Below are 18288 nucleotides of genomic sequence, written 5' to 3'. Positions count from 1 at the left end.
TGCAGTTGTCAATTTAAGAAACAGCGTGGTATTGCTAGTCTCTAAGCTCTTTTCTTGGCCAATGTCATCTGATATTTTCTGTTGGCATACTGATTGAATTTTTTGCACTAAACACTGCTTTCACTGTAACCTAAGCTGTGAGAGAAAAGCAGAAAGTTCTCCGTTGAGCTCAGGTTGTTTGGCTCTTTCTTCATTCCTTAGCCGTGATCAGCGGTTTTGCTCTCCTCCTTTTGGGAAGAGGTTGAGTTGACTGATTAGACATCTTGCCACTACCTAAAGTTCCAGTCCTGAAAGCATCTAAGCTCACGCTTAATTTAAAGCTTCGCAGCAGTCCTGTTAAGGTAACCGGCCATTGGTAGGGCAGCAGGCAGTGCCACCATCTCATTTCGGCAGTTGTGTAGACCCAGTACTGTGTTCTTCCTGTGTAGACCTGGGATCTCTATCCATGGAGATATTACGGTACCATCCAGGTGATCACTTTAACTTGATTTGACTCTAAGCTGTCTTTAGGATGTACTGCTGTCGTTCTTGTGCGTCACTATTTCTTGTCTATTTTGTGCCCTTGTATCACAGTGCCAGTTGATTTGTCTGTCTTTCACCAAATTTCTAATGTGTCAAGCAAATCAATGCCTAGTACATCAGTTTAGGACCAGATGCTCTGGTTCCCCATCTTATTTCCTGCACCTCTGGCTTAGATAAGTCGCTGCTTTGGCTCCTTTTCTCATACCTATTGAAGTGGCGGTGGGTTTTTCATATCCTATTTGATGTGCCCCTCTCGCCTATCCTTTTCCTGAGGTCATAGACTTCTTGTGTCATCTTTAAGGTCCTCCTGAAGCATGTGCTCCTCAGTGCCTGTCAGCTTTCTCCTGTTCTTCTGCTTTAAAGTTCATTCAGTGCCATCTTAATTTGAAGTGCCAGCAGCTTGGTCTCTTACAGGTCAGGTGAAGTCCATCCCTACTTCACAGGTTACCTTGGTTGAGGGAGTGCTCTAGATCCTGATGAGCTTGAAACTGTTCTCCTTGTACTGTCTTCTCAGCCAAGTATTCAAGTGGTGCATCTCCACCAGACTCCCTGGTCCTCTGCGGGTTGTTGGCAGCATTTCAGAGACTGCTGCTGTAGAAGTCCCCGTTTTCAGCTTCTTTCCCAGGAGACTGAATTTTGCCCCAGGGTCTGGTCTCCTGCTTTTGCTTATATTGCTGGTATCCACTCACACCACGGCATTGGGTTTCTCCTCAGCACTTTTTATTAACCCATTTTTACGCTGTTTATTCTGCAGACCTTAAAGCAAGGATGAGGTCTGCGTGGATACAATACTGCTTTATGAATAACTAATAAACCACTCTGATCCAATAGCAATTCATTTCTTTTTTTTTAGTATGCCCTTAGGAATAGCCACAAGGTTTACATTTGCTTTTCTGGTCAAGCGCTTTTAATAAATAGATTAAAAACCAAAAGCACACTTGGGATAATGCAGAATGTTATCAAGCAGTTGAAATGGAGTCTGTATTCATTCTTAATGGAAATGAGATGCTTGGTAGGAGCAACACCAACGGGAACGTTGAAAATTCATTATGTTTTATGGGGTAGAGGCAGTGTCAAGCAATTTGTTCAGACTTGCAGCCCTTAAGAGTCAGTCAGAAGCTGTGGAAGAGGAGCCCGTACAAAAATATTTACTGCGTTAAGCCTGGGAAAACCTGGGGTCAAATGTCGTCTTAATGTAAGGCTTGAATGTGCCTGAATAAATCCATGTGTTTGTCCTCTTACATTTTGCAATGTTTTAGTGGGATAGCTTAACGTAGATTAATTAGAGCTCAAGCAGTAATGAAAAAACCAAAGATAGTATAAAGCCACTTCAGTAAAAGCAGGCAAAAGGCTTACCTCCACCCCTCTTTTGATGATTAGTAATTTATATAGCTTATTTATAGTCTAGGGACGAGTTGGAGCATCACAAACTTCTTGGTGAATTTACAGCTTCAGGCCATTTTATTGGAAACGGAGGCAGAAAGTGGCCCCGGAGTCGCCCGAAGTGCCCGTGATGTGTCAGGTTCAACAAGCTTGAGAATAAAGGCCAGGTTCAGTTTTGATCTGGAAAACAGTTTAACTGAACAAAAGAACAAGTAGAACCAATTTTTGCTTTATATTCCGTTGAATCCTCGGCTATGTTAGCATATGGTGGTATTATTGCCTCTCCCATAAAGGCGGTGTAATTTAAAGGCATAAAAATCTTCCTTTCAGGATCACTTCAGTTTGTTTTCCCCGTATCCCTTTTTCATGTCACTCCAGTCTATACCAAACGGTGATTTTAAAATTGGCTTCCTTTCTTGACACAAATCATACCCTCCTAAAATACCTATAGCTAAACCTATCTCTTCTTCTGCATCAGTTTGAAGCTTCTACCCTGTCCTGAAAATTACTCCTTGTCTTTCTGCCCTGTTATCTTCCTCCTGCTGACTAACCTTGAAGTCCTCCATCCTGAACGGCATTTGCCTGCCTACAGGATCTGCTCTACTTTCAGACTGCACCTGAAGTGTAAAAATCCTATCTTTTGAACCGTGTGACAGAGAAGGAGGAGGAAAAAAAAAATCCTAAAGCCGTCGTTTTTCTCCTGTGCCCTTTCAGGCATATGCAGCATCTATTTGTTTTGAGTAGCACTGAGCATGCTGTCTCTCCTCGAGTAATAATTTATAAGGGGATTTTTTTCTGTTGCTCTCAAAGGTTTTGCAAGATTATATCAAAGAGAACGATGAGAATCTGTGATAAACACCCTTATAGGTGCAGTAAGCACACATATATATATAAATGCACAGAGTAGCTAGCTGTGGCACTAATGCAAAGTGTAGAAAGGGAGGGAGTGGTTTCAGTCATTAAATATAGGAGAGTTTGTCTTCAGTTTTCCAAATTGGTTCTGTTCAATATGTAGAAAATAGGGAACTTCTGCATCTTGCTTTAGCAGGCATCTCTTGAGGGAGAGGATTTATTTTTTTGTTTACTGAAACACAGTAGAAGCAGGAATAATATGCAGCGATATCAAAAAGCGTGTGTGAAATTTGACTTGCTGTTTTGCAGACAAAATTATGTTTTTGGACAGAGAAAATGGCTATGTTGTTCTAAAATATTTGATGGAATTACAATGTCATCACAAATTACAGAGAATGAGCCTAAATGGCCCCTTGTATCACACCTAACCTTTTATCTTTGCTTCCCATAATGCATGTTTTTTTTAGAAACAAGGTGAGTTCCTTGGCTAGTCGTTCTTCATCTCTTTTATACAGTGTCTTGGTGAAATAGTATTTTGGTTTTGTTCATCAGGAATTATTTCATTGCAGCAGAACTGCACTTGGCATTCAGTCTCACGGTAAGGCTGATTTTCCTGAGACAGTGCATTGCGAATTCTTTTGAACTTTGACTTGCCTTCGTAAATGCTTTTCCATAACATGATATCATGACAAAGTTCATAAGGCAGGGAGTTGTTTTTGTTGAATTTCTCTTGTTTTGTGTGAAACAAGATTCCAGATAAATACAAGGTAAAGTTATTGTACAGCTAAATATTATCATATCTGCAGAGGCAGCCCCAGGTCTGCATCGTAACTCATTCTCTTGTTGCTTTCTGTTCCAGAGTCGACAACTGGAATCGGAAACTGGAACAACTGAAGAGCACAGCCTCAACAAGGAGGCTCGGAAATGGGCTACCCGCGTAGCACGTGAACACAAAAACATTATCCACAATCAGCGGGTAGGTTAGGAAAACACTAGTTTGCTGATTTTATTTGTTGCAGCTCTCTACGACCTGAAATAAGAACTGCTAGAAGCACTGAGGAATTATTTTTGTCCTATTTTCTCTCCAGGCCACCTGCCTTTTTCATCTTTTCTTATTTGTTTTTGGTGGGGCACACTCCAACAGCCAAGTTAGCAGCTCCTCAAACTCATTGGCTTGTCAGTATGTTCTGTTATTCCCATATAAATCTGAAGTTACTGCTTCCATTTTATTGCCAATAACTCACAGACCTGTCTCCCTTCTGCACCGTGTACTTCTGTCCATCCTAAAGTTTCAGCAAGTCTTTCATCTCCCCTATATATTAGCTGTAGGAAATGATGTATTCATTTTGAGCATTAAAGGTCTTTTCAACACCAGAAAGTCCACATGAGTAATACACACTAAAATCTGATGTAAAGACACTAATACATTAACTGTGTATTGATAAGGTTATTTCTACATATCTGGCTCAAAAAAACAGAGGGACCTGGGGCTGTATTTGGGCTGTCTAATTTGGGGCTTTGGGTGGCTGTGATTTGGCATGCAGATGCAGCTGCGTAGGAGTTAAGCTGAACTTGAGAATTAAGTCGGTTAATAGAAATGCACCCTTTCAGTTTGGGTCACAAAGTTCTTAAAACTTCTGCGCCAAGGCTCCTGTGCTCTTGTCTGCAGAGAGCGCTGGAATCCAAGCATCTAAACTCCATCACAGTTCAGAGATGAACTGTGAAGAAGCTAACTTCTGCCTAGAGAGATCTGCTACGTTACACGTGCTCAGTCAAGCCTAGCTTGCTCAGAGCATATTGAATTCAGTTAAAGAGGGTGTGGTTATACAGTAGTATCTATAATATTTTATGGTATTCTGGGTGGTTTTGCCCTCAGAGTTGCAGAACTTCTGCTTTAGTACTTAGAGATTTGAACCATTCCTCAAGCTTTCCAGGAAAAAGCATCAAGCAAGAAGCAAGACTGAAATAGGTTTACCATCTTGCACGAATTCTGTTGAACCTGGGTCACTCTACAGCAACAAGCAGAAGTTGTAGCACCAGGTGGAGGATATAAACAGAGAGGATCTAGAGTCTGTACCCAAAAGATGATAGAAGGATTCCCCTGGGAGGAAAGAGGGGGTTTTCTGGATTCTCGTCCTAGCTCCTGATCCTCTTTGTGCTTTTTTTCCAATGACTCTGTAATGTAAAATTCATAAACAGTTACTGAAGCAGTCTCTGGCTTGTAGATACCTGCAGTTGCATGCTTTTGTTATTTTTCACTTGGACCATTATAATCAACATACATACATGGGAAGCTCCAACTGGCCTTCAGCAAATTCTCCTCTGCACGCAAGGCTACTGCGAGTACAGCGAGCTTATCTGGGCTTCCCCTAGGGCAAGGCTACCATGAGCACCTTTCCACTCCCCGTTTGAGATGCGCTTTCAACTTGACATAAACATGGAGCAACCTGTCCATTTTATATGTGTGAATATTAACATATAAATGAGTTATTTCATGCTTATCACAGCTTAGTGTTTTCCTCTGTGTTGAAGCATTTCCTTAAATGGAATTTCTGTGTGAAATACTTTGCTTTTGAACTGTGTTTTGCCTTAGTCGTCATCTTTTTCTTCTGGAATGCAATATCATTTGTCAACCTGGCATCTAATCGGATGATGATTTTTGTGAATCGTCATAAATATTGGTCATGCGAATGGTTTATGAGCACATGCTAACTCTGCGATGTATTTTCTTATGTTTGACAGACGCTTGAGGAGCTAGAGTGCCATGGGCCTGTGATGTCTGAGCAAACCCGCGCAGAACTGGAGCAGAAAATAGATGAAGCCAGAGAGAGTATTCGCAAGGCTGAGGTAAGAATGAAATTATTTTGGCATGTTCAACTTCTTTCTGCAGTAGGATATAGATTACAGCTGTTGAATTTTGTGAGTGGAAATGTAAGCTTTTAGCATCAAAGCATCAGGGAATTTTAAGATGTCATTTTTTCCTTGATTTCCTACCTCTCAAAGCACTGAATCAACTTAATGAAAGACTCAAGAGATTAGAAGAGCAATATTAAAAAAAGAGTGATTAAACTTGTGATGTTTTCTTCTATTGTGCGAAGATCAAAAATATACACATTTTAGGGCTTTTGTCTAAAGTTATATAGAGAAAAGAACAATCTCTAGTTTACTAGTTTCCTTGTGCCTGAAGGAGCCGATACCGGAAAATGATGATTGTATCTCTACACTCAAGTGTTTGGCTTCTAGAAGCAACTACCACATAGTGATCTGCCTTCTGCTCTAGTATTTTTTTTAAAACACAAATTAATTTGTAATGTAGATGAGGAAACATTTGAAGTAATCTTTGCATCTCTTTGTACTTTTCCTCTGTGATGCTTTTGAAAAGGTTGCAGAGGCTAATAAGACCTGTTCCGGGTAAAGAAAGAGACTCAAGAAAAGATAAAATAGCTTCATATTTGATTGCCAATGTTAAGTTGATAAAACTTAACTGTTTTCATGGCCAGTGATTCAGAACCCTTTTGGAAACAACAGGAACTAATCTATTAGTTCTCAGCTGAGTGGGCTGCTTAATTAAAACCGTAGAGCAAATGTGATTATTTCAGCTAAGTGCTTCTCATATTGGTAGGTACTCAGAGTACCTGATGTAATTAAGAATGTGATTTAGAGTTCGAGAGGTTAGAAGATACAGAGTAAAAATATTCCTCCTACTGGTGTAATAAATGTTAGCATTTTTTAAACAAATTCATACTATGATCTATTAACCAAAAATGTTTTAAAATGCACCAATATTTTATTCTGAGTAACTATTTCAAACCAGCTGTACTCCAAGGTACTACAGTTAATGATTAAACATGCAAGGACAGAGAGTGTGAGAAAGAAAAACAAAAGCAGCAGCAGAAAGAGGTAAAATGAGGAGGAGGAGAAGGTTCTTGCACAAAAATAGTGTAAAAGGTATAGATGAGACCAGTTCTAGAACTTAAGTGTTTGCAGATCTTAAGAAGGTATGATTAGCAGGACCCAGTAAATCAGTGGAAATCTGCTTGAGGAAGGAGAGAAAAGGAGAAAAACTGACAGTGCTTTATTTGTGGAGCTCTGGCATGTTAGAGCTTTGAAGGTAAGACTTGCAATAGCCATGGCTTAAGGAGGATCTCAGCAGTGGAAATCAGGCCATGGTCCTGCGTGAATAATACAGAGCACAAGAAGGCAGGGATAAAACACCAGTTATTGTCCATGCAGTTAAAGCAAAGAACAAAATTGAGAGCATTGAGGACTTTTGCCTAGCAGAAGGGTGGCATTTCTGAGAGTCTTAGCTAAAAGAGCTTGAGACAAAACTGCAGGTTCCCTTGGCCACATGCACAGAAGATTAACTGAGAAGTAGAGTTCCAAGAAGTGGAAGGTACGTGTGTGTGTATATATATATATATGTATATATATTTATATATATACACATCCATACACACACATATATAAAGAGAGAGATGTGAGATAAGAATAAAACCCTGTTGGATGCTATAAAAGAAAATTGGCTTTTCCAAAGGTCGAGGGATGGATAGAGCTTTGTTGGGAAACATACGGGGAGGGAGGTACCCTGCCAGGAAAGTGATTCATAAAAAACTATGAAGAAGACAATAAAATAGCATGCAAGTCTCAGATCTAATGAGAAATGAGTGCAGAGTGATGTACATGTGTCCTTCTAAATACCAAGCAGTATTCAGAAGAGATAGAAAGCATGAATTTTTTAAAATATTTTTTTCAGAGAGAGGTATTTTACAGTATTTGGTAGAAAACTGAGTTTCAAAAAACAGCATATTTCCCCATTTCTCAGTGCTAGCTGGTGTATCGTAGTTAAAGTATCCTTTACCTTTCTAATATTTAGCACATGTTCTGTTTTGCAACAGAAGAAAATGCCAAGTGCTTGAGTCTAAGCAGACTCACTGGCTAGGTAATTTTCTCTGACTTTTTTCTTCCTTCACTTTTGATGAATGTTTTCTACTGTGTATTTCAAGGACATTAGAAATTTTTGAATGGTAGGTATGTAAACCACTTTGTGACTTTTATATGTTGCCTCATAAGTTATTTGTAGTATAGGATATTTTTTAAGAAAGCCTACCACATGAATTCAGTAAGCTTTTTGGCTTTTATTTAGGCATGGCTTTTTATTCTAGCTTCAGTCCTTATCAGTCCCCGCTCTTTAAAGTGGCACTGTTAAAGTCATTTCAGGACCATTAATTAGCAAAGAGATTTTTAGAAAAGGAACTGTGTAAGCTTTGAATAGAAACCCTTTTTATTCCGTAATACAATGGTAATTCTTTTCAGGAGGTGAAAGCCAAACATTCGCTGCGTTCCTTTGTGTTAGTGATGGCTTGGTGAGGGAAAGATATTTGCAGTCACCCAAGAAGAACAAAAAGTTACAGTCACAGATTTCAACTGTAGGGTAAGAGTGGAATTGTCCTTTCCCTGTGCCGTTGTGCTGCATTTTGGCCAATGCTTTTCGATTCAAGAAGCTGCTGAGTTGTAGGTAAAGCAAAGGAAAGAGGCACCTGATGGAGCTCCGTGATGGACCTTCACAGAGGTCCTTCCCTTCAGTGTCTGGAAAGTTGGCAAAAGCCGACAGTTATCCGATGGATGTGGCTGAGAAAGGAGAGAAATTTTTCAGCATCTCTGCGTTATTCACAACAGGACTAGGAAAGCGGACAAAGAAAAATTACACGGACTTTCTTTTCCTTTTGTGAATAACGTCAGTCCAGCACTTCTCCGTCCTCACCCTTATTCTTTGCTTTTGGACACCTCTTCTCCTATCTTCACTGTTCCTTTGTAGGCCAAGGTAATTAAAAAGCTTTTCCGTTTAATGCCGTTTGCTGGAAGAGCCTCTTGGCACTGTTGGGTGCAGCTTGCACCCTGGGCAAGGCCATGGGGAGAGGCACACGTGCGCAGTCCCCGTAGCTGCCACCGCGCTGAGGATCCTCGACGCACTTGTCCCAAGAGAAGAGTGAGCCTGCCAACAGCAATACGGGGGATTTTGCACCAATTCGGTGGGAAAAAAAGGAAGACGTTTTGAGTTGTGGGTGGAGATTGTGATTTTGTCCAGGGGAACACCTCTGAATTTCATGGAGGGTTGGTTTGGTTAAGAGAGGAGAGTCATTAATGTTTTCTAAGGGAAAATTTTTCTCTCTGAGCTCCATGAAAAGATTCACGATGGATTACGTTTCCAAATCTCTTTAAGTTAAGATGGGAAGTCTGGCAATGAAATGTGGTAGGCTTTCTGTGGCTCCTCAGTTTTTGACGACTTGAGTATTTTTAAGCACAAAATCTGTTATAATTATTTTGGGTGGGATTCATGTGAATCAAGCCTGTTTTCAGGTCTAATAGTTCATTCATTGTTGCCTTTCTGTCTTACACCCTGCAAAAAATTGGTTTGTGTAGTTCACAGAGTAATACAAAATGAAGAGTCCTCCAAAAACGAGAACAATTTGCTCGTTTTACATTTGCAGCTCTTCAGTTGTTGCTGAAGTCACGCTATTATAAGCTCGCTTGACACATTGCGCAGTTAAATCCTGTGTGAGTAGCCTGCAGTAATTTGCCCTTTACCACTGAGTTCATTATCACCTTGTTCAAATTAAAGCTTTCCATCTGCAGAACTTTGTGAATACCGTTGTGACTGTAACTAGAAGAGTAATCTGCTTTGTGCCATGTCTGGAAGTTTCTGATGTTAACACGTAGATGATGCTTAACAAAGAAGCTGTATTATCGGAAAGGTATCAACGCACTTAGCTTGTAACTGCAACAAATATTGGTTAATGTGCTGGTAGTTGTTGCCATTGGGGTCAAGGCTCAGACATGGAAGGCTCCCATCTATTTTAATTGATTAAAGCAGTTAGAAAGAATAGCACCTCAAGAAAGAGAAAGGTTTTGCAGAGTACATGTTAGCTAAACTTGAGCTGACCTCCTCACGAGAGGAGATCTGTAGAGCAGCATCTATTCTTGATGAATTGCTCCAGTGCCAGGACATGTAAATATCAGAAGAGTGATCTCTGCATGCAATCTAGTATGACACGAGCTGAGTCACAACCTTTTAGTGCACTTGAGCCTGGCCAGGCTACAGGACACAAACTCCAGTGCTCCTCTTGGAAATGCTTTCACCGTGGATACCTGCAAAGCAGCCACCTGGAGCTTTTCTTTTTCCCAGGCAGTGAGCCATCAGAGAGACATCCAAGAATTAAGTCGTAGTTGGTAGAGCAGTCTACAGTTACTATTCACACGAGAAATGGATGTACAGCATGGGCAGAAGATGGAGTTTGGAGTTGCCCACAGCAAATATGTATGTGGACCATCAGTTAAAAAGTAGAAGATACTTGTTGGTAACTTGGTTTCTCCAGGATGTGTTGTCCAAATGTCTATTAGTCGCTTTCCCTTCCTCCTCAGAGACCCTAAATTCGTTGAGATCTAACATTTTAGAGGAACTGTGGAAATCTGTGTGTGGTTTCTGTATTGCTTAAGCAGAAAGGATGTGAGAGCAGGCACGTTTTGCAGGTACAGCAAAGAAATGTAATAGAAATGCATCTGTAGTGAAGACATTTTGAAGGACCCTCGTTACCAAAGAGTTTCTCTTCCACCAGATGATATAGTGCCTGGACATAAAAGCTTAGATTGGCACATCCACAACTCACTGATTAATTTTAGTGTCCCCCCCGGTGATAGAAGGTATTTTTCCTGGCTGTCTCTCTCATGAGCAGACTCCTTGATTAAAGTTTGGAGAAGACATGGCTTATACCAGATTGCTCCTGTGCAAGCAATATATGAAGAAGATACGCAATGACCATAATTGATAACCATATTTTCTTTGTTGATCTTACATATGAAAAGTTTGGGGGTTTTAATTTTTTGTTTGTTTGTTTTCTTATGCATGATTAATGAAAATATTAGAACATGTCTGATAAGACATCTGGCACTGACAGAGGGTTAATATTCGGTGGTTAATACTACACTTTAGATTCAGAAGAGTCCTCTCCTTGTCAAAACAGCATTTAACCACGGTTGCATGAGACATCCTGAGACATTGCTCCTGCGTTGTGATATGGGCAGCCGCTGCAAGCAGAGGGTGCTTATTTAAATCGAAGGTGGCAGAATACAGGCATCGTCTGTCAGGGAGGTCGTCTGTAAGGGAGGTTGAACTTCTGTGGCTGCAAAACAGTAATTTGAGAAAATAAATTATTGCTGTTGCCCCTTTTCACTTACTCAGCTGGCTCAGGTAACTAAATTACAACTTACGTGTTTTAAATGAATATTTTTGTGACAATGGTGAGGAAGCTTGCTGGGTGTTTTATAGCTTTTAGTTCAGGCGGTTTGATGGACCTGATTTTCCTTGAAATAGCTTTCCGTTTCTCTGCAGGCTGTGTCCCTTCGTATTATTGATGGCTAGGTGGGGGAAAATGTATTTGTAGTCGCTGAAGAATCTTATCTTTAAACTGTTGGAGAGAAAAAAAATTATTATTACCTTCCCTGATCTGTGTCGCAGAAATTAGGGGAAACAAAATCCATGGTTTCCATAATCCTTTCTTTCCGCCTTCCTCCTGGACTCGGAGGTAGGTTGCTTGGGTCTCACCTTATGCTGTTTCTCCAACCGCAGACCCCGAGGCTTTGGTTGCCTCGTGTGAGTATCGCCAAGTACTAGCGACGGTTTTAGGGCTGAAATAATTTTTTTAATGGTGACGGGAGATTTCCCATTTGTGCTGAGGTCTATGTTCTGGGCAGGTCTTGGGGCCTCCACGGTCATTAATCCCATTTCCAGTTAATTATAGGGGGATGCGTTTTGTCTCATAATTAAGACATCTACAACCGTCAAGAGAGCATTTGTACCAGATTAGATTCGATTAAGACTCATTATGCTGCTGTTTGCTTCGTTTGATTAGTTCAGAAACCAAACATTGCTTAGGTCCATTTCTAATTGTAAATTGGGGGCCGTTTTCCCCTTCTCCTTACATTCGGTTACGAATATTTATTACGGTGCTGTGGTACCAGGTCTGTTTGCTCACTGAGCTCCTGTTGTATCTTTGGATCTCATCTATTAATCATATGCTGCTTGCGGTCCTGCTGCATCTCAAGTAGACCCAGCTAATTTTCAGCAATCAGCGTCTTATTTTTGTCTTCTTGCAGTTGTACCTTTCTGCTTGGTGCTGTAAGAGGTGCTATTCTCTGCTCATAAGAAATGTGAGAAAATCTAATTCCATCTGCTTCACCAAAAATAAATAAATAAATGACGGAATGGAATAAGGCTACCGACAAAAAAGTTCAATTTGTGAAATGTCACTTGCTGCCATCTATGGCTTTGCTCAGGAAACATATGCTTGGGAGCATCGTGCTAAGCAAACAGATTGTCTTCTCCGTATGAAGTCTGGACGAGCCCTTAGTCCTTCCGGCTAGTCAGATTGATGACTAGCCTAAAAAAAAACCCCAGTCCCTTTCGGCATCTGCGGATCATGAATTTTGAACTTGTTTTGTGGTGAGCAGTTTTCTGAGGACAACTGGAGGGAGAAGAATTTTGTCGCCCAGAAGAGTATCGTCAGAGCCTTGAAGTCGTACGACGGTATCATCAGCTCCGTGCAAGCGTTCAATCATTCTGACTGGGATGTGGCAAAAATCAAATTACTATATTTGAGAATTTTTGCCTGGAAGTAATACATTTAGTGATTATTTTTCAGGGTCTTGCTCTAAGTGAGAAATTTGCATACTCGGCAGTATTCTCAGATCCTGCCTAAATATTTCACGGTATAGTTTGTGACAAACCTGACCAGTCTGGTAAAAACAGTGAGAAAGGAAGTCTTTAGGAGACTGGGTTATATAGATTGCTGATAATAATAAAGAATATTTGTTGATTAGTGGGCATTCAACAGAGGAAGGTATTTTGCAGGATGAAGAGGCAGGAAAAAACATGGAAATGTTTTGGAGCTAATGATGAATGACGGTCCTAAAGATGCCTGGAAGAAATACTCAGTTGAAGAACTCTGCTTAGATGTTTTAGAGAGCCCTATGCACTCTAAAAGCTAGGTATTTTGTATGGAGATAGATGGATCAGTCATTCTCAAAACACCCTGCAAATAATAATCACCATAAATTTGAATTTTGCAGATATGAAGAATAATTGCGGTAGGAATTATTTTTCATAATATCTATCATATTTATTTTTCATAAAGGGATTGGGAATTAGTCTGGGCTACAAGAATATCAGCGTTGCTTGTTTTGTAGATTTTTCTTACTGTCTTTTTTTTTAATGCAGTTCTTTCCCCCTTCTTTTGAAAGGTGGATTTCAGTATAAATCCAGCCTACTTTCTTGGACCTGTGGTTTGAAGGCAGCACTATTTCCTAAGAATTGTTCAGCTTAGAGGGAACCTGGGGACATCTCTAGTCCAGCTTCTGCTCAAAACAGAGCTAACTTCAAAGTCTTTCCGAATCTCATGGTGACTATGAAACGTTTTTTGGTATCTTCAAAACCAGTATTGATTCAGAGGAGCACACCGGTCAGAGAAATAGGTTAATAAAGGTTTACCTGGGTGCATTTTATATACACTTCATTCCCCACTCGCGGGATTTGGGTAAGCTCCATTCAAAGCTCCATCCTCCGCAACTCCACTTGCATCTGCTGGTGCATCTCCCCCTTTCCCACTGACTGCTTTCCGTATTTAGGGATGTTTCATGTTTTCATAATTGCCATCTTATTTTTCCCAGGCTCAAAAATAAGCCCGCTAGCCGGGCTGCAGCGGCGCAGGTGGGCTCGTCTTGGTTAACAACTTGGCCGGTGTTTTCTTCACCTTGGCACTCTCGCTGGAGCCGCGTTATCTCTTCTGGCTTTTCATTTCCTTTTTGTTGCACCCCAGCAGCCTCTTTTGATTCGGCTCCGTGCAGTCGGGCGGAATAGTTAGCATATAAATTAAGCAGCTCTGGTACTGTAATATTTGGAGAAACTCCCTGCCCGTTCTCCTCCTTAAAACATGCTCGGTGTTTCTGGCTTACCTGCTTTTTGGATCTTGATTTACTGCATTACTGCATTAAAAGCATGGTTTCTTTTTTGTTGTTTATATTTAAATCCTTTTTATTTAGGGAAAAAAACCCTAAAATTTAAGCAGTGTTTCTAAAAGGGGAAAAAAATAGAAATAGCATCTTTGCACAATGTTGAGCCAAAACCTTTCTTGCAGTGTTTATGTTTCAGCCAAACCAGTTCACCAGTTTGCTTGCTTGCAGTTTTGCAGACCTTCAGCTGCTTCATTCACTACTTAATTTCACCCACTTTTAATGTCTGAATGTGCTCGTAAGTATAACTTGGTCTAAAATAAAGCTTACAGTTAGGCAGGCAAGGAGAGGGGGAGAAGGCGCTTTCCGATGGAAAAGCACCCCTATCACTAGCAGGATTGGTTTTATTCACTGTTTATGCAGTCACATTACTTGATGCCTGTTATACATAAATAAATGCGCTGGTCCGTTTTATTTAGAGCACATTAGAACGCCGTCGGCCAGCCAGAGCTGCTTGTTTAAGGGCCTGCATTAGCTCGACTTTGCTGGACTTTTGCATTTTTGCCCGAGGTCCCAGCGTTGCAGTGCTCCCGAAGCTCAGCCGCCCTCCCAGCCGCGTTCAGTACTGTCGGCAATAGAAACGGATGCTGGATTAAAAGTATTTTCAAGCCTGTGAGCTTCTGTCTGTCGAGGTTACTCAGCCAGGATGTATAGCATATCTGCTTGAGAGTGAGAATCAAAAGCCTTATTTAATTTTTAACTTGAAATCTGTGATCTCTTGGAAGCCACAAGGCTTTGAGAGCTTCTTTAAGGGTGTCTTAGCTCCGGTTTGGCTACGGCAGCGAGCCGTGGCGATGCACACAGGCTTCCCTATGGGATTTGTGAGAACGTATGCCGTGTCTCTTCACATATCCATATTTCCCTTTCTGGCTAAGCTCTTCGGAAATCGAGAGGAAGAGCCGGCACCTTCAAGCTATGTCCTTTTTGCAAGGTGGGTCCCCATTTGACGAAGTCAGAACTTGAGTTGGTGGAAACCTCAGCTTGACGTACCCTGCGTTTGGGGTCCCAGCAGCACGCGGAGCAGAGCCGATGCTGGTGGAATCGCCTTTGCTTTCGCTGGGTGCTCCTTCATCCCCCGCTTACAGTAACTTACTTTATTCAGTTATAACAAAAGCATCAGACTCCAGCTAATCTGGATGTAATGATATCTGAATGAAGCGCTTGTATTTTTAAATAGGTAGCTATTCCCATGTGAGAAAGAATAAAGTTATTAATGCCTGGCTTTTTTCTTTTTATAGGTAGGAAGGTGTTATCCCCAGCTTACCGGTATAATTATTTAAGTAAAAAAATACATATCTATGCTTAGAAGTAGCGTTATGCATCTTCCAAGTGCAGGCCTGACCTAATGCCGTAAGTACGTGTACGGTTTGCCTGCGATGGAACGAAACTCAAAACATTTGTGGTTTGGAGCAAACATTTGTTGAATTTAAGGATTTGTTGCATGTTAAGAGCAGTGGGCGTAAATGGAGCGGGGTAACTCGATTGGGTGCGTTGGGTATCTTGGATTAAAAACTCTTGTCTGACCCTTAGCAGCGGCAGTCAAGGGCCTCAGAGCAGCGGGTTTATTTTAGCTAACGAGTTTGTCCAAACAACATGGTTTAACGCAGCCCGGGAGCGAATGTGAACTGCAAATGTTTATAGCATGCTGAGACTGATGTTTAGTACTGTTGCAAAGCTCACGCTAATTGGAAATTGCCTAACGAGGTAAGACAGCAGAACAGGCTGATGGTTTCTTTGCGTTAGGTTGGGTACGGTCTGCGGACGAGCCGGAGCATCCCAAGAAAAGGCCGTGCGAGTGCCGCCGGATCAGTGCAGCCTCTCTTCTCCCCCTTCTCTCAAAGAAGGTGTGGTTAAAAAGTGGGTTTGTTTCGAAACGTGAATACTTGCTAACAGGAAAGAAAGAGGTGTTTTCAAGACATCGGCATCCCCTGGTTAAGCTTTCTCGGTGCAACCGTTTCAGGCTGAAGTTTTTGGGTTTAAAAGCGTATTTTTTGTTTAGCTTGATTCAGGGGGAAATCCACTTCTCGGTTTGCTCTGAGTGCTCCTCAAGACAATTTGTCCAAAGAAAAAGTTAATAATTTAAAAGAAAAAAAAAGATTATTGCTTCCTTGTACTCAAGGCTTTAAAATATGCAAACTGCAATATAAGTAGTGGCAAAGCAGGAAAAAAAACCCTGAAAAACCCCTATGTGACAGGTGCTTCCTTTCTAAGAACAATAGAGAGGAAAAATGCTTATTCCATTCACCAGCAAGATCCAAAAGCTATAAATCTATCTAGGATTTTTGCTTTTGGACTACACTCTCATATTGAAGGGTTTTATTGTATTGCTTTTGTAAATATTGACAAAGTTCAAGTTGGAGCTGGGGCTGCTCTAGCTTTTAAGGGTTTGAGAAGTTGCTTGATGCTGTGATTAAGCTGAACGAATCTGACTGTCAAACATAAACGCTGGTATCTGAATCGATCTTTGGACTTTTTATTCTGTCTTTCTAAATCGGCATTCTCTGAGTCCTGATTTGTGTGGTGCGTATTAGCGTATTTTACATTATTTTCTCATTTTCTTCGGTATATGAACGGTATTTACAGTGCATGTTAATCATTCACCTGATGCCTGCTCGAGTGGAGAAGTGGAAACTTATGGTTAAGTGGCTTTGGCCTTTCTCATGGGAAATATTTTGCAAACTCCTCCCGTCCTTTGGTCCCCGATACGTAATTGCACGTGAGAGTGTGTGCACGCGGCCATGCCCGCATGAAGATTTATGTCACGTAATAAATCCTCCTCTTTAAGAGTTTATCTGCCTTGCAGAAATCCCATTCATTCCAAACAGAAGTTAAAATGATCCGTCTCAAAAGCTGTTTCGTTTTTTGGAACAGGCTTAAAGTCACCCTTGCGAGTACTTTTACAGTGAAAATGTACCTGTGCTTAGGTATTCAGCTGGATGGAACTTGTTAAACTTGCTGAAGTTTCTCATTTGTTTTCTGACTTATCTTCTTAATATAAAGGTAATAGTAATAAAGTGCAAAGTCCTATCAAAACCGAGAAAAACACCAGTATCAATTGAGATCAACCTGAATGCCTTTATATATTAAGGATGTTCTTACTCATCTTAACATCTGTATAGGACTGATTAGTGGTTCAATTCACTAGAAAGATAATTGTACACAATCCACTTTCCTCCAGCCACTACAGAAGAAAATAATTCCTTCTCGTTTTTGCTCCGGCCCATCCTTTTTTTCTTTGCTGAACCTTATTTTTGCTTGGTTTCCCAGTGCTGCCGGTCACTTGGCTGCGTCGGGGATGTTGCAGCAGCTGCTGCCGGCGGAAAGGCGAGAAGACTTAGCAAAGTCCTTCTGCCAGCAGCTAAGAGTGAGCAATGCCGTGAAAAATGGCACGGGCAAAGCTGCGGGGCTTGCTTTTCGCTCCCCGGCGCGCTCACCATCCAGCGCAGGCAGGGCGATGGTGTCCCGCATGCGTGTTGGTCACTAGCTGAAATTGCTCCTAGGGACGGCACCCCAGAAGTAGCCCTGATTTAAGACGTGTTGTGAAACCCTGGCTTTTGTTTGGCCTTTTTTGCACTTAAAAATAATCTGAACTAACTATATACAAATAGGAAGTTAGCATAAACTAATAGATGTTATTCTGAAAACGCCAGTCGGTGGAATTTGGATATACTCTTGGTTTCCCATCTCCAAAAAGCCGTTCCCTGTCCCTTCATTCATGCCACCTTTCTGCAGGCGAGGAGACGAAGAACTGGCCTCGTCCCACGTGGAGCAGCCATCTGAGCCACCTGGCTACATCGTGGATCAGGAAAAAGTGTATTTTAATCGTGGCAGGGAGTGAAATGTAGTCCTGCAAAGAATTCTGACTTTTCCCTGCTTGTTTCCTCAGATAATCAAGCTGAAAGCCGAAGCGCGGCTCGACCTGCTGAAGCAGATCGGCGTGTCTGTGGATACGTGGCTGAAAAGCGCCATGAACCAAGTGATGGAAGAACTGGAAAACGAGCGCTGGGCGAGCCTGCCTTCGGTGACCAACAACGGCTCCTCGCACTTGGTACCGCTCCCAACCTCTTAAACCCCTCTCTGCTTCCCCGTGACTCTTCGCTGGTAGCAACTCATATAGACGCCGCTAAATAGCGAATAGAAAACAAAATCCATAATAGGTAGTTGTTAGCTAACTGCAAAAAGCTTCTTGTAGCTGAGCTTACCATCCAGTGCAGGAGGATGAGCATCGTGTCTCTTTAAAGCAAGAAACTGATAAATAGGATTTCTGGGTGCTGTTGCTGAGTTTGCTTTAGGTTCATTTTGTGACATTGGATAAGCGCCGTAACATTTATTTTGCCATCTCCCAAAAAGTGTCGGCATGTTCCTTTAAAAAGAGTCATTAATAGTTTGCAATGTTAACTGGAATATTTGGATGAAAAGCAATTTTGTTTTCAAGTGTCTAGAAAAATGTAGAGTCTACATCTTATTTTT

General features: G+C 41.3%; 1 protein-coding gene across 3 annotated transcripts in view; it reads left to right on the top strand.

Annotated features, from left to right (window-relative positions):
* The window catches only part of FCHSD2 (FCH and double SH3 domains 2), a 148457-nt gene that overhangs the window by 118352 nt on the left and 11817 nt on the right, over window positions 1–18288 (top strand). For all 3 annotated transcript variants that reach the window (XM_064505231.1, XM_064505230.1, XM_026097901.2), the window contains 3 exons: window positions 3617–3733; window positions 5500–5604; window positions 17705–17866. In XM_064505231.1, the coding sequence (XP_064361301.1) occupies window positions 3617–3733; window positions 5500–5604; window positions 17705–17866 (384 nt within the window). The remainder of the gene's footprint in view (window positions 1–3616; window positions 3734–5499; window positions 5605–17704; window positions 17867–18288) is intronic.

The sequence above is a fragment of the Dromaius novaehollandiae genome, chromosome 1, assembly GCF_036370855.1.
Source record: "Dromaius novaehollandiae isolate bDroNov1 chromosome 1, bDroNov1.hap1, whole genome shotgun sequence".
Lineage (NCBI taxonomy): Eukaryota > Metazoa > Chordata > Aves > Casuariiformes > Dromaiidae > Dromaius > Dromaius novaehollandiae.
This window is presented reverse-complemented; position numbering and strand designations above follow the sequence as displayed.